General features: G+C 47.8%; 1 protein-coding gene across 1 annotated transcript in view; it reads right to left on the bottom strand.

Moving 5' to 3' along the window:
• CHST8 (carbohydrate sulfotransferase 8) overlaps positions 1-21,707 on the bottom strand; it is a 319,244-nt gene extending 297,537 nt beyond the window's left edge. Inside the window, exon 1 of the mRNA XM_055000736.1 lies at positions 21,547-21,707. Within this exon, the coding sequence (XP_054856711.1) occupies positions 21,547-21,655 (109 nt within the window). The 5' untranslated portion in view covers positions 21,656-21,707. The remainder of the gene's footprint in view (positions 1-21,546) is intronic.
• Positions 21,708-22,156: the final 449 nt, after the last annotated feature.

Genomic DNA, 22,156 nt, shown 5'->3' with positions numbered 1-22,156 from the left:
ACCTGCAAGTGGGAACGCTGAATCTGTGAGTTGTTTCCCATGCCAAGTAGGTGATGTTTTACCAGCAGCCGCACTGCACCTTGCACACTACAGGTGGGCCATCCATTTTTTCATATGCAGTTTAAGTGGCACACATACATGGATTGTGTAGTTGATCAGCAATATCTGTTAGCCATTTCCCCTCTAAAGATGTGTGCAAGAAGGATGTCAATAGATATCTTGTTGAGTCCAGACTAAATTTCCCAATGACAGAAGGGTCTTCTGTCAGCAACACAGAAATTTTTTGTCTCCCCACACCTGCTGCTCCCCACTGATCTTCTACACATGGGGGACAGAGGACCCTTAGAAATGTCATGAGGGGCAAATAGGGGGTTTGCAGCAGAAAATGAGAATTGCTGGAAATGACACATCTCCTTCCATTGGTGGAAAATTTGGTCTGGATCCAACCAAATATGAAACATTAAAAATCAAGCAAACAATAAGCGCAATATCAATAAAATCAATAATTTAGAATCAAACTGTGGCTTAAAGCCTCACATTCTTTTAGCCAACATCACAAATTGAATAAAATATAAAAACATCGAAGCAAGTAAAACAAATCCAGCAATAAAATCAGAACAGGATATGGTTAGAACTACAGGGGAACAGTTGCTGGATATGACCAAAAAAGTTAACAAGACACCTATGCACACAGAAAGATGGCTAGCCTGGCCTCATAACCAGACAGGCCACAAAGGGAGTCTAGAGGCCTAGAATAAAACAACCTTGGAGAGGGGCATAAAACAATAGAGTTACACAGTTGTATTGCCATATGTAGTTTAAAGAGTCATGTAACTCCTATCAATAGGGTTGATAAGTCCCCTGGCTTCCCTGGCAGGAGATCATGGGCCCGGCACTTACCTTTGCTGCATTTCTGTGTCCCTGTTTGCACTTGAATGCAGCACGTGCATGTTCCCGGCTTGCGCGATGACATCACTTCCTGGAAGTGACATCATCGCACAGGTCAAGGGGCAGCCTGAGAGCACTCCCACACTCACCAAGGGGACAAATTGGCTCACTGAGGGCCGTGATTTGGCCTGAATTGGGCCCGCTGCAGGGTGCGATTTGGCGCAAATCAGGCCACGGCATGCTGCCTGGGGGTGCCCTGGAAAGTACGCCCCCCTGCCAGCCAAATAAGTGGGGGGGGAGGGGGAGCAGGGGATCCCCTGCCCCGAGCGGGGGAATGGTACCTCTACATGTCAACATATACAATGTACCAAGGCCCAGATGCAGGGAGTATCTGAAAATTCTGAGATTCTGAGGCTACAGCCCTGCACAAATGTACTGTATGTACCTGGAATAAAGTGAGACTAGCCTTCCAAGTAAACTTGCGTATAATCAAGCTGTTTGCACATATGCTGTGTGGTCATTAGACTACTTTGAAATAAACATGCATGGGGGGGCAGACAATCAGTGTGCACATGTGCAGTGTGACGGTGAATAAATATGCACTACATAGAAGCTGGCAAGATTATAGAGGTTTTAGTGGAGGATCAAAAGATATTCAGAAGTATGAGAAACTAATCATTAATTTTACACATATTGTGTTAAGATACTAAGTAGCAAGAATGAACTACCTATTGTTATTTGTTTCAAGATGTTTCAAATATGGATAACCTTGTTTAGTGTACGAAGTCATAAGGTAATAAATTAGCCAAGAATTTGAGTCTTTGAAGCAGCTCTTGTTAAGAGAAATATGACAAGCTAAACTGAATGAGAGCTTCTTCCTAGAAGGGGACCTTCGTGTTGTTGGATAAGATACGTTTTTGGACTCATGTAATTGCTCTCCTTTAATGAACTATGTAGTTATAATGGCTGGTATGATTTTCTGTCAAGAATACCTAATAATAGAGGCTACAATAATGCTGTTTATTTTAAAATTTTGACATTATATATATATATATATACAAGTTGATTAATATTTTTTGGATGGATGTGTCATTGTGAAAGCATAACGTAAAATATTTTATAGATGACCTAATAATGAGATTTAAGGATGAAAAGAAATATTGTATGGTTGTGTTATATATATATATATATATATGAAACTATATTGTAAAGGTTAGGTGGATGTTACATTTTCGATAGTCCTTGTAATGTATATTTTTAATTTTCTTTAATTTTCATATTTTTTGCTCCCCTCCCCTTTTTTCCTTCTGTACCCCATTATCTGGTCTAAAAAATAAATAATTTTTAAAAAAAGAATACTGAATAATGATTTTGTAATAATAGGGGCTTAAAATGGAACGAGACACTCCATAATTGTATTACTTGTGTAAATACCCAGTAACGAAGCTAAAACGTTATCTCTGGCCTACCTCTTGCCAGGAGTTAACTGATTTGATACAAGAAAGCTAGCTAGACACTCAGGGCTTCTTAAGTGCAAGCCTGCATCTGAATCAGGCCTGACCAGAGCCATCCAGAACAAAACCATTACATAATGACAAAAGGTGGTTAATGAACTGAAAGATTTTCATCTGTCACTCAAGTTTACAAGGCCAGACAGCAGGTGAACCACAGAGGTTGGGGCATTCCATAATCAAGGCATCAACACCCCAAAAATCAAACAATCAACTTATCTGTCCTGGAGAGAGAGAGAGAGAGAGAGAGAGAGAGAGAGAGAGAGAGAGAGAGAGAGAGAGAGAGAGAGCAGTGGACTCCCAATCTAACATGCAGCAGGCACACATGTATCTTTGCACAACCTTTGGGAATGGATTTCTGTGTCCACTCTGTATCCAGATACGATTTTTGAAAAGTGTGTACAGAAAGAGGGAGAGCTAGTATTAGCGAATTGGCCCTGCCACAACCTATGCATAACTGTTCATTTGGGATGGAGTCTACACATGTAGGAACTGTTTGTGCATAGGTTCGATCCCTGTGGTTGGAAATACTGCTTTGCTATATTATGTATGTGCATAGATTCCATGCTATGCACCTAGAGCGCATGGACAGTCGTGATAGGGACCGGAGTCATAAAAAGCAAGGGGGGGGGGGGGTTCAACCTATTTGGTTTTGCTAATTGAAACCTGTCTTCCCTCGTTATTATTAGTATTTTAAAGGGGGAAAGACACGACTTGCAAGAACACATCTTTCTTCCTTTGCTAATAATAAGAGTTCTGCCAATAGCGCCAGTTCCCATTAGTGAAACCAAGCAGGACTTGTGAGGTTAAATTCCTCCCTTCCCTTGCGGCACCAATCTAAACGTTGGCTGTTCAGGCACACAATTTATTTTTTACTGACTAACAGAGATCTGTGATCTCCATCGTGTCTGTTTTAGTCCCCAAAACTACTGGGACTATGCTAATTCTTCAGTCAGCGCTTCACTAAAGGCATATTTTCTAACACGAGATCTTACTTTGATACTTATCCGTTCTTATCTTGCGTTTTCTATTTATTTTGCCAGCACAGGCCAGCGAATACCTTGCATATGAGCTGCACGTGGTGTATTCTGTCAGCGGATACATTTTGCTATCTGGTGGATCAGAAAGGGAAACCATACTTTTCATCTGCTTATGCCATGAGGGAGTTTCCCCTGGAATTGCGCTGTATCCGGCAAAAACTGGAATATACATGTTTTCTATGCTTTCTATTTGCTTGGTTCTGGTGAGCAAATCCTGCCCACACTGCCCCATCCCTGCCAATGCTCAAATGACCAGGTGTGGGTAGGGGGCATTGATTAACGTCATGATACTCTAGGGCACTGAGGAATTCCTAGCATGCCCTGGCATTGCTTTCAGAAGAAACCCAGAAGCAATGTTGCAACATCAATCAAGGCTTCCCCTTAGGGTTGCCAGCTCCAAGTTGGGAAATTCCTGGAGATCTGGGGGGTGAAACCTGGAGAAACCTGGAGAAAGTGGGGTTTGGGTAAGGAAAGGACCTTGGCATGGCATAATTCCATAGAGTCCACCCCAGAAAGTAGCCATTTTCTCCAGGTGAACTGATCTCTGTGGCCTGGAGACCAGTTGTAATTCCAGGAGATCTCCAGCCACTACCTGGAGGCTGGCAACCCTACTTCCCCTCCTTGTTCCCTGCCCCAAAAAGCTCCCAGGGGTTGAGCGTAGAGACCTAGCAAACTCTTTTACATAGTGGACTTTGTGGATCAGGATTTTCCTAGACCCATAGGGACACAGCACCGTGGGGGGTGGGTATCAGCAAAAATCACCACGCCCTCTTCCAAAGTGTCCTTAAGTTTGCTAGATCCAAGCCAATATCACAATGCATATGAGAATGTCTTCAATACTTTTATTCTCAATTTTTGTTAAAAAATTATTTATCCCAGTTATATCTTCTTCTTTTTCTTGGAGAAGCTTAGCTCGCCTTGCATTTAATCCAGAGTTCAAGGTAGCATATTATGATATTTAAATGCATAACAAAACAATGCAATTGAAACAAAACTGCAGACCCGCAACAGTATTATTCCGTTTTGTGACAGTCAATGAAATTTAACACCTATCAAGGGGAGGTAATATCAAATGTGAGATAAAAGAAAGGTATACTTTCGGAGTAGTGCGAGTGGGGTAAAAGGTGCTAAAGAGTCGGGTGAGAATCAACAGAGTCCTTCAGAAGAGTGATACAGTTGTGCATGTGGCTTCGTCTCTGCTGCTCCTTTCCTGAACAAAGGGCTGATTTGTCCGATTTCCCCAGGGAGCAAAGCACCAATCATGTCAGCGATGAGGGCACAGAGGTCAGCCCCGGCCAACACAGGAAAGGTGTTGATTGGCTCATTATAAATTCCTCACATTGAGGGTGATAGTCATTATTCGGAGACAGTTCACTGCGGAGAGCAGCAATAATGGACAGTCCAGGCCGCTCGGTGGTTTTGTGCCACCTCATTGAGAACAGTGTGGGCAATTACCAAGCATTTTTCTGCAAATGTAAAATCTTTGGGCGCCTAATCTCCCATTGTGCAAAGGATGACATTATGTAAATGTCTTGTTAGCAGTCATGGGGAATCATAACATGAAATATCTCTCTGCCTTAGCAGGGAAATCTTTCCTGAAAACTATCTTGCAGGAAGTTCAACGCACATCCGCACCACTCTCATTAAAAGTGTGTGCAACGTAATTACAGGCAGAAGGAGAATATTCTAATTTACATGCACACACTGTTGTCCAAAATGCTTAAATAGGAGAACATGGATTTAAGCAGGGCTTTTTTTCTGGGAAAAGAGGTGGTGGAACTCAGTGGGTTGCCCTCGGAGAAAATGGTCACATGGCTGGTGGCCCCGCCCCCTGATCTCCAGACAGAGGGGAGTTGAGATTGCCCTCCGCGCCGCCAAGCGGCGCGGAGGGCGATCTAAACTCCCCTTTGTCTGGAGATCAGGGGGCGGGGCCACCAGCCATGTGACCATTTTCAAGAGGTTCTGGAACTCCGTTCCCCCGCATTCCCCCTGAAAAAAAGCCCTGGATTTAAGTAAAGGAGACAGGAGCCAGAAAAACTAATTTCTAGATATCTTGGGAGGTTCCTTTTAGAAAGGCTCTTGGGTCTGATGAAAGCTTGAGGAACTGCTCTCCCCTCTGGATAAATGGGACGTTTTGGAGAAAGAGAAGAAGTAAGGCTCACAAGCTGTGGAACGGGGGTAACAGTTGTAGGGAAAGCTCAGGACTAGGGATGTGCGTTTCGGCATTCAGAATGCCGAAAGAATGCCGAAACAAAAGTGTTTCGGCATTCTTCAAGAATCCCGAAACGTTTCGGGGAATGCCGAAACGTTTCGGGATTGCCGAAAGAAAAACCCGAAACGTTTCGGGATTCTTTCGGCATTCTTTCGGCATTCGAGAATCGCCATTTTGTTTTTGCTAGCCGTTTGCCTTAGCAAGCGGCTAGCAAAATCCTGCTGGAAGCAAAGGCTTCCTGCAGGCTCTTAGAAGAGGGGAGGGGGGGAGAAGGAGTGAATCACTCACTCCTTCTGTCACCCCCCACCCCTCTTGCAAAGGAGGATAGGGAATCCTGCTTTGCCTTGCAAATGCAAGGTGCAAGCATTGCATTGCACTTTGCATTTGCAAAGCAGCAGAGATTCCCGCCAAAACTAACAGGTAGGGGAGGGGGAGCAGGAGGAGGGTGGCTCTTGGAGTGTGGGTGGGGAAAGGCAGGGGAGTGGGGACTTTAGGAGTCACCAATCCCACTGCTGCATTCTCATGCCAGCCAATAGATTTAAATCTTTGGCTGAGGCTGCAGCAGGGGATTTAAATTTGGAGCAAGACTGTCTGGAACACTTCTGTTGCTGCTGCTGCTGAGCTGTGACCGAGAGAGGAGAAGAAGAGAGACTGCACCTGGAGCCTGGAGGACATCTGCCTGGAGGATCAACTGTGCTGGACATCCTGAGAGGACACCTGGTAGGCCTTTTTAAAATTTTTGTAAATTTTTTTGATGCTGGGCAATGTGCTGCTGTGGCCTGCCTCTGCAAAAAGGTGTTGCAGTTTATTCTTGGCATGGCCTGGGGGACAGGTTGGGCAGACAATGTTTGATGGTGGGGTGGGGGTTTCAGCATTGGTTGTTGTGCTTGCCTTCTTTAAGCTTGATCCACTGTTTTAAGATCAAAACAAGAGTGTGCCAGCTTTGGGCCTACACAGGCCAGAAGCCTTTCTTCTGGCTGGCTCTCACAGTTGTGCTCCACAATCTGGAATGGTGTGGCTTGCTTTTCTGTGTCTGGTCCCCTGCTTGCAAGGATTCCCAACAGGCTCCGTCCTGATCAACTGTGCCAGCCTGTGGGCCACACACAGGTATGGCCTGGGGGACAGGTTGGGCAGACAATGTTTGATGGTGGGGGGGGGGGGTTCAGCATTGGTTGTTGTGCTTGCCTTCTTTAAGCTTGATCCACTGTTTTAAGATTAAAACAAGAGTGTGCCAGCTTTGGGCCTACACAGGCCAGAAGCCTTTCTTCTGGCTGGCTCTCACAGTTGTGCTTCACAATCTGGAATGGTGTGGCTTGCTTTTCTGTGTCTGGTCCCCTGCTTGCAAGGATTCCCAACAGGCTCCGTCCTGATCAACTGTGCCAGCCTGTGGGCCACACACAGGTATGGCCTGGGGGACAGGTTGGGCAGACAATGTTTGATGGTGGGGGGGGGGGTTCAGCATTGGTTGTTGTGCTTGCCTTCTTTAAGCTTGATCCACTGTTTTAAGATTAAAACAAGAGTGTGCCAGCTTTGGGCCTACACAGGCCAGAAGCCTTTCTTCTGGCTGGCTCTCACAGTTGTGCTTCACAATCTGGAATGGTGTGGCTTGCCTTTCTGTGTCTGGTCCCCTGCTTGCAAGGATTCCCAACAGGCTCCGTCCTGATCAACTGTGCCAGCCTGTGGGCCACACACAGGTATGGCCTGGGGGACAGGTTGGGCAGACAATGTTTGATGGTGGGGGGGGTGGGGTTCAGCATTGGTTGTTGTGCTTGCCTTCTTTAAGCTTGATCCACTGTTTTAAGATTAAAACAAGAGTGTGCCAGCTTTGGGCCTACACAGGCCAGAAGCCTTTCTTCTGGCTGGCTCTCACAGTAGTGCTCCACAATCTGGAATGGTGTGGCTTGCTTTTCTGTGTCTGGTCCCCTGCTTGCAAGGATTCCCAACAGGCTCCGTCCTGATCAACTGTGCCAGCCTGTGGGCCACACACAGGTATGCTGCTTTGGCCAAGGTAACCCTTTTTGGTTGCTGGCCTGGCACTCACAGTTGTGCTCCACAATCTGGAATGGTGTGGCTTGCGTTTCTGTGTCTGGTCCCCTGCTTGCAAGGATTCCCAACAGGCTCCGTCCTGATCAACTGTGCCAGCCTTCGGCCCACACACAGGCCTGCTGCTCCGGCTTTGGTAACCCTTCCCGTTTGCTGGCCTGGCACTCACTGTTTTGCTTCACATTCAGGTTGTTTATCGTTGGTGGACCTCTTCTGGACTGGACTGCACTTGGTGGACATCGGCCTGCAGATCTCTGCGTGGAGGATCAACATTGCTGGACATCTGCACTGGTGGACTGGTAGGGTTGTTGTTAAATTTGGTTTTTGAGCTTATGTCTGCTGCTGTGCCTACCTGCGAGCATATGCTTTGGCTCTGTCTTTATGGCTTGGGCCGGGGGGGGGGCATTTTCTGGTTGGGCAAGAGGATATTGTTTGGGGGTTAGGGGGGCCAGCATTGATCGCAGTGCCTGCTTTCTTTCATGTTTCATTTTTCAAGTTTGAGTGTGGGGTGGGCATGAACTACTGTTTCACAGGACTAAAAAATGAGTGTGCCAGCTTTTGGCCTGCACAGGCCAGAAGCTCTGCTGGGTGGATGTGTTTTGTTTTGCTGCTGGTTGGCCCTAGCCTTTAAGGGGGGGGGGCTGACTTGGCTTGTGCAACGGGGCCTTGAATTTTGGGGGTTGCGTGTGCGGCGTGTGGTGTTGACTCTGCTAACATTTCCAATTTTCTTGACAGCATCGTGGAGGAGAGGAGGACCAGCTGCAAGACCGCCTGAACATCGCTGGACTGCAGGACTGGTGTTACTGTGAGCGAGTCCGGGTTCACATTTGGGTGGCCTTGGGGGTGGGTTCTTGCTAGCTTGGGAGGGGGGAGGCTCATCTTCAAAACACCACATCCACACCCCACACCGACATACCACAGATACATCGGTCCCGCTAAATAGTGTCTCTTAGGTAGGTAGGCCAGTTGGTAGGTGATCAGTGGATAATTGCCCTCAACATAATTATTAGGGAAACCGAGCCTAGTTTTTTTTAAAAAACTAAATAGGGACTCAGCAGGGAAAGCATTAGTGAGTGAGTGTTAGGTTTGAATTCTATATATATATATATATATATAAAAATTTGTAATAGCTGTCAATAGGCTTCCCATTAGTGCCCCCATAACTAGGGTTCCACTGCCCATCTCTGGCACCCGTGGTGGTGCCAGGCCGGCCCGGGCATACTAGTGTGTGAGTGTTTAAGGCTTTGTCACCTGTTATTGGGGTTTAGGGCCAGCTCAATTCCAGAGGAATTCAGCTGATTGGCAGGCTCAGGTTCCCTGACATAAATAGGGTTGCTTAAAAAGGCACTTGATTGTTCATCTCCAAGTCACAGAGCCACTAGAAGCACAGATTTAGAGCAGGTTAGTTAGGTCTTGAAAACAAAGTTGACCTTTGTTTTCTAAATCTTTTCTGATTAGTTAGGGTTGAATTTGGGAGGGGAAAGTATGTCGGAGAGGAAAGCAGAGAGGGGCCCCGGGGGAAAGGCTAGGGAGAAATCTAGAGGGGAGGAGGGGAGGGGGAGGGGGACTGCTGCGGCAGCCCCTCCATCTGAGCGGAGGAGGCCCTCCCCTGCGCTGCTGCCGTTCACCAGCCTGGCTTCTGGTGACAGGAAGAGGGTTCGCAAGACTCTCTTTCCTGAGGCAGCTGCTGGAGGGCCACCCCCAACCCGGGTGCGTGAGGCAGGGGCTGGCACTGGGCGGGGGCCTGCTGCTGAGGCTCCTCCTCCTCCAGTGGTTGCGAGCCAGCTGCTGGAGGAGGGGCAGCATGTGGTGTCTCCTGGGATGGGCGCGGAGCACATGACTTTCCCTGCGCTCCCGCTCACCCCAGGAACCCGGAGGATGTTGGAGGAACTGCCCGTGAGACCCCCCCTGGGGCGGTCCACCCCAGTTTCCTCTGAGGCCAGCAGCAGGCCTCTCGCGGCTGTGCAGGAGGAGAGGACGTGGGAGGAAGAGGCAGAGACTGTGGTGGAAGAGCCCACATCTCTGCCCCTTCAGCCTCGTCCATCCCCACCTGCCCGGCCGAGAGTGGGACACGGTGTGTCCGGCCAGAGCACCTCACAGGAGGTGCCGCAGGGTGGTCCCGAACGCGCTTCTCCTGGGAAGCGTGGGATGCCCTTTTCCTCCGAAATCTGGAAGCACTTCCAGGCAGCGGAGGATCCCCGAGCAGCCCTGTGCCTGCATTGTAGGCAGCGCGTCAGCCGTGGCAAAGATGTGTGGCATCTCTCCACGTCTGGGATGAGGTACCATATGAAGAGGCACCACCAGGCGGTGCTTCTTCGGGAGGAGGGTTCGAGTGGCGCCGCACGGCCGCCAGCTAGCCAGAAGGAGGCAGGCTCCTCTGGTGCTCTCCCCCCAAGGGTACCTGCAGGAAAGGGACGCCAAGCCTCTCTCCCGGAGATGCTTGGTATGCAGGGCGCTAGTGTGCCCAGAGAGGGGATCCGGAGGGCGAGCAGGCGCATCACGCGCCACATCGTCAACATGATAGCAGTGGATGGGCAACCGTATTCCGTAGTTGAAGACTTCGGCTTCTCAGGGCTGCTCCAAGATTGCTTTCCCTGGTACGCCGTCCCTGCTCGCACGTCGTTGAGCAGATCGGTGGTGCCCTCGTTTTACAGGGCTGCCAGGGATCATGTGAAGGCACAGCTGTCCCGGGTTGCCGGGAGAACTGTGCACTTCACATCGGACATCTGGACCTGCCCAAGTGTGCAGCAAGCGTACCTCTCGCTTACTGCTCACTGGTGGGAACCCGAGTCGGTTCTGGGTGGGGGCCGGGGGGAGGTGCCTAGCACAGCTAGACAGGGAAGGATGCGAGACCGCCAGGCCGGCTACTGCAAGGCCTTGCTTCACGCCGAGGTGCTCGACGTGTCCCACACGGCGGAGAACATCGCTGCCACCTTAAGGAGACAGTTGGACGAGTGGATAGGCCAGGGACCCGCCACCGTGGGATGCATGGTGACGGACGGTGGCAAGAACATGAGGGCAGCGGCGCATCTAGTGAGCCGAGAGAGCGTCTACTGTGCCGCTCACAAGCTTCACCTAGTGGTGAGAGATGCGCTGGGGTTGGGCTCCTCGAAGGAACCCGTGGATACCCGGACCCGTGAACTCCAGTTACTTGTCCAGAAATGTCGGAGGCTCACGGGTCACTTCTCGCGCAGCGTGAAGGCCACGCACGAACTGCGCCAGACACAGGTCAGGACAGGTGTGCCAGAGCACGCTCTGATCACTGACGTCAGCACTCACTGGAACTCCACCTGCGCCATGCTTGAGCGCTTGGTGGAGCAGCAGGCCGCACTCCACGCGTGGCTCTCCGAGCACCGCGGTGCGAGTCAGGTGGGTGAGTTCAACCGGGAGGATTGGCTCACCATCACCCAGACAGTGGAGGTCCTGAAGCCCTTCAAGGACTTCACTGTGGCGGTCTCGTCAGACACGGCGACCCTCGGTCTGGTCATTCCCCTGGTGCACACGCTCCAGAGGAATCTGGCCACCCTTGCAGACCGGGTCGCGCCCCGTGCTGACCTTGTTCCAGCGGTGCGCGCATTAGTGAGAAGGCTGCAGCAGGGCATAGCTGCCAGGCTAACTCCTCTCACTAAGGAAGAGTCATACATGTTGGCGACCATGTGTGACCCGCGCATAAAGGGCACTTTCGCCGAGCGGGACGGGAACCTCACCCAAGCCAGAGACGGGCTCTGCTCTTGGGTGAGGCGCAGGCAGGCCAAGAGGGGACGCCTGTCGACAGGGGGGACGCAAGAGGGGCCCTGCCGTGCGGGTCCCTCTGACGCCCCCTCTGCGCAGGCCCCCCCCGAGGCCACCACCGGAGTGCCGATGGAGATGGAGATGCTCCGGTGGGCCCTCGTCCCCTCTGGGGTCGTGAGGACCGTGAGAGAGGATCCGGCGGAGGCGATGGTCAGGGACTACCTCGCGGAGCCCTGCGAGTCGCTCTCCACCGATCCGCTCAGCTACTGGGCCAGGAAGGAGTCGGTCTGGCCGGACCTCTCCCTCGAGGCGCAGCGGCTGCTCTCATGCCCTCCGACGAGCGTGGAGAGCGAGCGCGTCTTTTCACATGCGGGCGACATTGTCGGCCCACATCGCACTCGCCTTCTCCCATGGAGAGTCGAGCAGTTGACCTTCCTGAAGGTCAACTCTCGCCTCTTCGATTTCTCAGGACTGGACTTCCAGAGTGACTGAGGTGAGCCCAACTTGTGGCCTGCATCCTCTATGAGTCCAATCCTTTGGAATCGCGCTCTCCCCTGTATAAAACCCTGTATATACAGTTAAAACCGGCCAGTAGAGGGAGGGTGGTTAGGAACCAGTGGCAAAGGGAAAACACCCAGCAATTTGAAAGCCCCCCCCCCAGGGTATTCAAAACATCTCCCATCACTGAGACATACCCTGTGGGACCAAATTTATTCTGAGAAATAATGCCCCAGAAACATGGATTGCTACTGGAGGGAGAAACAGGTTAGATAGGGATTGCTTAGGTGTTTTTATCAGATGAACTCCTTGTAAAAAAAAATTGTAGAAGAATTGTTGTACTGTTTTTTGCAAGTTGATGTTCCGTTCATGTAAAAAAAAGGAAAAAAAACCAAAAAAAATGTTGTGATTATGTTTTTTAAAAGTTGATTGAATGTTCATGTAAAAAAAAAAAAACCCCAAAAAATGTTGTGATTATGTTTTTTAAAAGTTGATGTTCTGTTCATGTAAAAAAAAGGAAAAAAAACCAAAAAAAATGTTGTGATTATGTTTTTTAAAAGTTGATTGAATGTTCATGTTTAAAAAAAAATATTTGATGTTAATGTTGGGTTTGCATGGTTGGGGGATGCGGGTAGAGTGGTGGATGGGCACCGGCCAATGATGATCTCTCACAGATGTTCCCAGGTAAATTCTGAGGCTGGTGTGGGGGTGGGGGGAGACCTCTGCAGAACTGCTCCAGAAATACCATTGTCCAGTGCCTTGGAAGTGCCCAGTTCAGCTTTGTGTGTCTGAACTGAAAGCACAGCCACAGGAAATGACATAGGTTCTGCTGGACCCTGTTGCAGTGGTTCCCCCCCATTTAGTCATGTTATGGAGGGAGAGTTGTATTAGGCTGGTAGTTATAATGATCATCTTCTGTTTCCATGCCCTGTTGTGCCCGCTCACTATGTAACCTGCTGTAATGTTCAAAACTTTACTGTTTGTCCATTTCAAAAGAAAAATTGTGTTTAAGATTCTCTGATGTGTAGTTAATTGTGTTGTGTTGTGCTATGAGGGACAATAAGTGTAATATGTTGTGATTTGTTGACCACTTGTAATTTGAAAATGAGAAAATAAAGGTTTTTTAAACTTAATGATTGTGTGTCTGTGTTCCCTTCTTTGATGGGAGGTTGGTTCCCAGCATAGGGAACAATGGGGCAGGCTGGCCAGCCTGTTCCTGGGGTACTGGGTGTGGGGCAGCTGAGGGTGGTTTTGGTTCTGAGAGGGGCTGAGTGGAGGATTTGGGTCTGTGTGTGGCAGCTGGGGTGGGGGAACTGGGTTTGTGTGGGGCTGTAAGGAGTGGACTATGGGGGATGAGAGCACTGGTTGTCCCTTGTGCCCAAGTAGGCCCCTGCTACTGTCCTGGTGTGGGCTTCCATGCCTCTATCAGTTGCTGGCCCTCCTTTGCCATCTTTTTCTGAAATTTTCCTAGGGCTGCCAAACTCCTGGTTGGGCTTGAGTTCAGGTTAGAGAGAGTAGTTCCCTACAGAGAAACTGGCTGCTTCCAAGGGCAATCTCTTTAGAGGGCAAATGCGGACCATGGATTCTGGGGGAGATCCCTACTCAGATTTTCCTTTCCACAAGTCCCACCCCCAAATTGCCAGTAACTTCCAAGGCCAGAGTTTGCCACCCCAGAGAGATCCTGTTCCCACCCTCTTAGCCTTGGCATGAAAGTTGTAGCCCCCATGGAACGCTTCCAGGTTCCTGATTCCAAGCCCAATGACACCAATGTAAGACAATCCAGACCTCCATCAAAAATGGATTTTAAGTAGCAGTGGGATTGGGCTGCATTTCAGTCATTCACATATCTGGTTGTGTTCCCAAACATTTAGCTTATGTTTTTTTAAATCAGCGTATGGCACTTAAGGACACTTTTAAATGGTTCTAAAAACATATTTTTATTATGAAGTATTTAATGTGGCATTGATCAAGGGCAGGCCTTTTGGCCAAATGAGCAGTATCAGTACAGTAAAATTTAGACAAAGCTCATAGGAGGAAAAAGCATTCACACTGTGAAGTGGGAAGAAAGTTTCAATTTACATGTACCATGGACTCCGAAAAAGACATGTAAGTGGCATCCAGACCAAATCAGGCCTGCTTTCTCCCTTGAAGATATCAATTGATGATAGTGCTTATGTCACATCATGAGAAGACAAGGTTCACTAGAAAAGACAATAATGCTAAGAAAAATTGAAGGCAGTAGGGAAAAGAAGAATACCCTAGATGTGGTAGATTGACTTCGGTTTGCAATACATGGACAAGGTTTTTGGGATACTGTGGAGCTCAATATAATTCTAAAGTACACCACAAGTGATTTGAATGCATAAAACATACAGACACATACACATAAAATGTATATACCCCCTCCCCACCAAATTAAAGGTTTATCTTATGCCCCGGTTTTCTCCCCCATGGGAACCTAGAGTGGTTTACACATTGCTGTTCTCCCTTGATTTGTTTCACCCTCATCACAACCAGGCTAACAATAGACAGCTGCTCCATGCCTCACATTGGAGTGACTCCACCGATGGCCTTCTTAGTTGTATGAGGGGGTGGAGGGGGGGGAGGAAGGAAACAACGCACTCCTGCCCACTCTATCTGGGGCCTAGGTGACCAAATTGCTTGGCCTTGGCAAGGAGCCAGTGGTGGGGCGGCACTGGTTCTGGGGCCCCGTCCAGAACATTTGTCCAGGGCCCCAAAATCACCTAGACTGCCTCTGGAAAACACAACACAATTGTTTACTTAGGCTGAGCCAAGAACATCCATCAAGCCTACAAGGCACAGAATCAGAGTCTGCCAGATTCTAGACCAACTCTCTAGCCATTGCACTACAGTGGATATCTAAAAATTGTTCATACCCCCACCAGCAACTTGAACATTTTTCTCCAAAAGGCACACAACTTGGCTGGGTCTCAAAAAGGACTATGATGCATGGGCCTGTCAATGCATACTGGTACTAAGGCTCTGGCCGGGGGGAGGGGGGCATTGTGCCAATGCCACCCTGGCTTTGGAAGGGGACAGTAAAATAGAAGAAATAATCTAGTTTCAGTGCCTCCCCCCCTTCTCTGTCTCTCTCTCTCTCTATAATGTGAGTGAAAACATTACTATACCATCACTGAAGCCTACAGGATACTTAGGGTCTGTTCACACACGCATGATCATTTAATGGCAATGCTCTGGCATGATGATGTCTGTTCTAGGAAGTGATGTGATCATCACACAAGCCTGGGGAGCACGCACAATTCACAGCAGGCAGATTTGGGCCACAAGGGATCCTGCTTTGGCCTGTAGGGCCCAAATCAGCCCACTGCAAAGCACAGGCATACTCTCAGGGCAGCCAGATGACATCAGTGACATCACGGCAGCAGCCCCTGGAGCGTACCTTGAAGGCTCATTCACTGACTTTCCCCCTTCGGGGTGATAGGTGAGAGTGGGGGATCCCCCACCAAGGGGAAACGGATCCCTAATTGTGTCTGAGGTTGTGGAAATCAAATGGGTCATTACCTCCATATTGCTTCTGTCTTTGAGGGACTTACATGCACATCATATTTAACTCCAGATTTCTTGATTGTCAAGGAATGCATGTGGTGGGGGGTGGGGGGAAGGGTGGGAGAAGGGCACCTGAGGGTGAGGGTGGCATTTGGCATGCAAAATGCCACCCCTGGCAACACAAGCCTCCCCCAGCTGTCAGTGGTAGAGATTAGAGCACCTACTTGGGGAGGCCATGAAATGGCCCCCCCAAGTGGGAGCAGGCTGAGCCTTGGTGGGGGGTGGGAGGAGGGGTGGGAGAAGGGCCCCTGAGGGCTGGGGGGCATTTTGCATGCAAAATGCCACCCCTGGCAAAGGAAGCCTGCCTCTTCATTTTTTCCCCATAGGAAATAATGAAGAAAGATCAGCAGCAGCATGCTAACAATATGCTGCTCCTTTGCTTTCTTATGGGGAGGATGGGGGGACCTGCTTTGGGGGGCCATAACATGGCCCCCCAAAGTCCAATCTGTCTGAAACTTGGGTAGTTGTTAGAGAAGGGGTAGAGGAAGGTCCCCACCAATTTTGGGCTTATTTGGTGGGAAAATGCCTCCTCCAGGCGTCCTGAAAGACGGAGGCATTTTCCCAACAAAAAAACCCGAAAGAATCCCGAAAGAATGCCGAAATAATGCCGAATCCCGAATCCCGAAAGAGATTCTTGTTTCGGCTTTCGGCTAATGACGGTAGAGAATCTTGTTTCGGGTAATCCCGAAACAAGAAAGCCGAAAGTTTTTTCCTTGCACACCCCTACTCAGGACATGGATGGCAGGGAAGTGTATAGAACCACGTAAGCCCTATAGAGATTTCAATGAGCTCTTGTGGAAAAGTTGGCTTTCCTGGACTCCTGCTAACAAGCCGCATTGCCCACAGCTGCTCAGAGTAGCAGAAAGAGAATCTTAAAAAAAAAAAAAAACCAGCGACATTGCCAGTGTTGCTACTTCACTTCTGGGTACAATCTGGAAGTGATAAAAGGTAGCTCTGGGAATATCTAGAAACTCTATGGTTTTACCTTGCCTGGCAATGCTAGGAGACTTTTCAGAAGGACTTTTCAAACTTTTCAGAAGAATTCCTGGGGCAGGGAAGAGGCACAGCAAAAACAAGCTCATTCTTAATTGAAATGGGGGAATTAATCCTACATCTCAATTAAAGGCTATTAGCATATCATGGGGTTAGATCCGGCCACTTTTTCTGATTGAGCTTCCCCAATTCTCCTTCGCAATACAACTCCCGTCCCTGAGAACGTGTGTGTGTGGCTTGCAAAAAGAAATTATTTTTGGTTGAAATGATAGAGATAAACTCCTGGGAGTGTTCACACTGCAAATCAACAGAAAGTTGGGTTGAATGAAGCCTAATCCTTCCCTTCAGAGTGCTATGCAAGTGCCAACATGAGAGAATTCTCCTTCCACTCTGTGGGCCAAGCTACAAGTGACGAATGACATTCGAACGGCAAGTGAACAGACTCACATGTATTCCTCGAACGGCAAGTGAACAGACTCACATGTATTCCTGTTCACTTGCACTCCACAGAGCCAAGCTACAAGTGATGCCTTACACAGGTCGGACACTTGTCAGCTTCCCTCAAGTTTTGATGGGAAATGTAGGTGTCCTGGTTTTACAGCTTGGCTCTCCATTACAGCTGCAAGACCAGGATGCCTACATTTCCCATCAAAACTTGAGGGAAGCCGACTAGTGTCTGACCTGTGTCAGGCATCACTTGTAGTTTGGCTCTCAATCACGTAGTGAACAGGGAGGAATACATGTGAGTCTGTTCACTTGCCGTTCGAGTGTCATTCGTCACTTGTAGCTTGGACCTGTATCGCTTTAGTGCACACTGCAGATATACCAAGTAAAAACATTCCCTAACCCTGCCTGCATGCCTGGCCCAGATCTCCAGAAAGCATCCCTCTGGTGAGCAATGGACGGTGGCCGCTTTGCGTTAGGACTGGAGATTCCATCCAGTCAGTATACAAAGTAAAGAGAGAGGAGGCTCAAGGTTTTACAGTGCAATCCTTATCAGAGTCACACTTTTCTAAACCCCTTCCCTGCCTTCAATGGACTTAGAAAGCTATAACTGTGCTTAGGATTGCACTGTTACACTGCCATCCTAAAAGCACTTCCCTGGGAGTAAAACCTGATTAATATACTTGAGTAGAACTGCTTAGGTTTGCTCTCATAGCAACTTAAGAGGTAATGGAGAAGTATGCACAATAAAATGCACATGCTAATGGAACAATTTTGACGGGATTTGAGGAAGACGGTGCAAGGAAATGCTGGCATTTCATGCATGCAGAAGACTCGGAACTAAACAACTCTAACGCACTTCTGACGGAGTACACACACCCACTCATTCCTCCATATTCACAACAAGGACCTCTTTGCAACTTGGCTATTTTTTTCCATACCTTGCACACAGAGTTCTCCATGCTTTATCTTTTAAAACTCCTACCTTAAGCCATTCTTTAAAGATTTCCCACACCCTAGTAAAATGGAACAGTGACTAAGCAGGGTACACCCATGCCTCCCAAACACAGAGAATAACTTGTACATAATAACAAAAGGAAGACCTGTGTTGCAGTCAATATACAATAAGCAAGTTCATGGGGCATATTTACACAAGTGATGAGGTGTGTGTGTGTGTGTGTGTGTTAAGCTTTCAAGAAGGCACCCTATTGCAGATACTGCATAAATCAGCTTAAATTTAAGAACAATAACTTGTGCATTGACTGACGAAGTGTGGTTGTGGTCTGGGGAACTGGCAGAAGGCTACCACAAAGGTGTCAACTTGTCTCTTCCGTCAGCTCCCCGATCATCTCCTTTTTACTACTTTCAGTGCAAATTCCTGCTCCACTCTTCCTTTTGTATTATTTTCCATAGCTGAAAGTGCTACCCAATTTCAGTGATTCTTTGGTGTTTCGGTGCTGTTCTCCTCAATGTCATTTGCCTTTTACTCATTTGCTGTCTCAGGGCCAAGCTACAAGTGACGAATGACACTTGAACAGCAAGTAATCGAGTGAAGAGCAAGTGGAAGGCAAGTGAACAGGGAGGAATGCATTTGCCATTCAAGTGTGATTCGTCACTTGTAGTTTGGCCCTAAGTTCTTAGCCTCATACGTCCACACTATCCTATTGCACGTGGCAAACTATGCAATTATGTTGATGTCACAGTACTATATTTTTTCGTGATTACATCACAGGCACACTTGAAGATGATTACGTTGGTCACCACAGCCAAGGAGATTTAATGCACCAAAAAGTGAAGGAATTCAAGGATTGAGAAGAAGTCAGCAGCAGAACAGAGGGATCTCAAAGAGGCAGTCAAATGGCTCAAAGGTTCAGAGGGAAAAATCCTTCAGGGGTAGCCCCACTAGGCTATCTCGGAGAAACTAACAAAATTACCGAACATTCGGTTCTACAAATTCCACTTCAATATTCATCATCACATCTCTATACATGCCTGCTCTGGGTGAAGTTGTTGTGAGCTGCAGCCCGCAAAATATGTTCTATATTTAATACAGATGCTCAGGAAATCTGTTTTGTCCTTTGTAAAGAACTATCTGTCACAAATGATGTCTGTTCAAAGCAAAATGCATTGTACTGTGTCTAAGTATCGGGAGGGAGTGTTTGTCGACTGGTAGCCAAAAAGCTCTACAACACCCACCAACATCCCCAGCACACAGATATATATATATATATATTGTAAGCATTCGTTTCCAACAGATAAATGTAATCAAGGTTTATATGTTCAGAGAAGCCAACAGGATGGGATTGTTTCACTCGAAAGATCAGAAGAAAATTGTAACTAATGTTGTGGAAAATTACTTTGATATTGCTTTCTCAGTACAGGATTACAATTAGGTTGCAGTGTGAACCACGGGGAAAAAATAAATGGATAGTAACAAATCAACACAAACAGCTACTGTCAGGAGTACTTTGCTGACGGAAAGTAATGTAAGCATTACTTAAAGTTTTATGACTCTCGTTTTATTCTGGCTTAAGTAGTACATCAAGGATTTTGTACCATTGTTGCTCAGACTACAGCCAATAAAGTACCCTTTCTGAAGCAGATAGTGAAAATGAAAGAACCAAACTATCTTTTATTAACCATGTTTTATAAGCTACCCTATCCCAAATTAAACTGGACTGAATATTATTAACAATGAGCAACAATCTCTCCTCAGAGATAATTCTGCTCTGCCTTGGGGGGAGTGGGGCACGCAGAAAACGCAAACACATAGAATCATAGAATCATAGGGTTAGAAGGTACCTCTAGGGTCATCAAGTCCAACCCCCTGAACAATGTAGGAAATTCACAACTACCCCCTGCCCCAACTGCTCCAGTGACTTCTGCTCCATGCCCAGACTTTTAGGCTGATATTCAGGACATGGATTGACCTGGTAGGGTTGCCAGGTCTCCCACTACAACAGGTGATCTCCCATCGACAACCCCCCAACGCCTGCTGCCATTCAGTAAGCCAGCAGAGAGAAAATGCAGGACAAAATTGCCATTGTGTTAATGGCACGATGTTATTTCCGGGATGAATTTGGAAGCAACTTTACATTGCTCTAGGATTCAGTGGGAGCTCCGTGGTAAAACCATAGAGTTTCTGCTGAATCCCAGAGGAGTGACATCGCTTCGAAGTTAGCCCAGGAAATGACATCATGCCAGTAAGCAACACCACCTCTCCATGTCCCTACCCTCCCAGTGTTCTTCCAGGAGCCAGCAGGTGGCTGGCAACCCTACAACCAGGTGAAAATTAGGATCACTTTGCACACAGCAGTTTCCTACTCTGAAAAACGATGGGGCCTGAGGACGCAGGATGCAAGAGTCGCCTTTTTAACATGAGAGATGGAATATCCAACAGAAAGTTTCTGCCATGCCTACCCCTACTCCTGGCTATTTGTTGGGCAGATTTTTCTACCTTTCAAATTCCATATACAAATGTATATTTTCAACAGGTGGAGAAACTTTCATTGAAAATGTATTACAATTATACTAAATGTTCAAGTTCAAAATTACCTCACTGTTTTTCTTCCAAGCCAAAGCTACAAAGCTCTCTCACAGGGAGCTGCATCTAAACCCAAAAGGCCTGTCACGAGACACATGGTGCCCATGCGGGATGTAGAAATGGAAAACTACCCGAGCTGATTCTCAGTTGAGCTACAGACCTGCCATGTGCGTGTTTGTCAGTTCAGGAGGGTGTTCATCTCCTACTCTACCCATAAAGGGAGTTGTTGAAAAGACAGTGAAAAAATAAACCTTTCACATTAGTAACAAAAATGAAATTCATACTGAAAACAGCAGTGCCTTAGCTTTGGTTCGCTACAATCTGAACCAGGAATAGGGACAGCTGACTAAAACCATTCTAGCTTTCTTCAATGCACTTCGCAAATCAGCACTGACAAATGGCCACTTAAGGGCCATCTCAGGGACGACACATCAGCAAAGCATCTCTACATTTATCTCAGACCAACAGCAATCCGCCTCAAGCTCTGAAACAAGACAGGGCAACATCCAGAGAAATTCCATAAATGGTACATTACAGAAATCTCTGTCTTTGCCTTAAACATTTGCAACTCCCCACCTGGGACAAGACCACCACACTCTTTGCAAGCAATGGGCCTCCCTTCATGCAACACCTACACAACTTTTCTAGGGCCTCATCAGAATTAGACATAAAATGGCTCCCATTGCCAACAAAGGCCATTTCTTCACGGTCGAAAAATTGTGCGATATTCACAGAAGGCTTCCGGCTTCCTCGTGCGATTTTTGATGCCATCTATTTACAAAACATCACAAATGTGATTTGTGGCATTTTGTAAACGGATGGTGTCAAAAATCGCACGAGGAAGCTGCAGCTTCCGTATCGCACTATTTTTAGACCATGAGGAAATGGCCAAAGTGAACATTTCCAATGCTATTTCCCGCCCCCCACCCCCAAGCAAATTATAGGCCAATGGATTACAAAGAAGACTAAAAGATCTTTGCCACCACTAAGTATTATTGCTAAAGAACCAATTCACAAGAAACAGCACAAGAAGAGAATCTGAAAAACTGTGACCTGGTGTTTGCTGATGGACAATTACTTCTGGATCCTGCAGGTGGATGAACACAACGAGACCAGCTGCCCCGAACAGCAGGATGAAGGAGAACATGCAGGTCAGCTTCATAATTGACGTCCTCAAACCAATCCAGTTTTGGTTCTCAGAAAGAAGAAAAGATATTCCACCTCTGACTCAGAGGTCACAGTCATCCTCTCAGCTTCTCGGTGGGCTCGCCATTCCCGTCACACCTAAGAGAGGGAAGAAACACAAAGTCTCCACCACCATGTATTTCTACTCACCCGCCCGCATCATGCTGTGTGACCTTCCCCGTTTCCCCAATCCTGACCCAGTGGCAACCAATGATACATCATATGGAACAGGAAATGGGACAGAAATGCTCTGAGTGCTGATGCTACAGCACACAGTTCCTTGCTGCACATTCCAGGGCAGAGGAAGGGAAACTAGACACAGGGCTGCCGTTTTTTGTGGCTCCATATTTCTTAAGGATAACATCTCACTCCACTCCTATAGGCAGGGCTCATTTTGAGGGGGAACACGCAGGAATGCAGTTCCGTCAGTTCTTCAAAGAGGTCACATGTCAGGTGGCCCCGCCCACCTGACTCTCAG

The sequence above is a fragment of the Eublepharis macularius genome, chromosome 16, assembly GCF_028583425.1.
Source record: "Eublepharis macularius isolate TG4126 chromosome 16, MPM_Emac_v1.0, whole genome shotgun sequence".
In the NCBI taxonomy this organism is placed as follows: Eukaryota; Metazoa; Chordata; class Lepidosauria; order Squamata; family Eublepharidae; genus Eublepharis; species Eublepharis macularius.
Note: the sequence above shows the minus strand (reverse complement) of the source record. Positions and strands in the feature narration are given on the sequence as shown.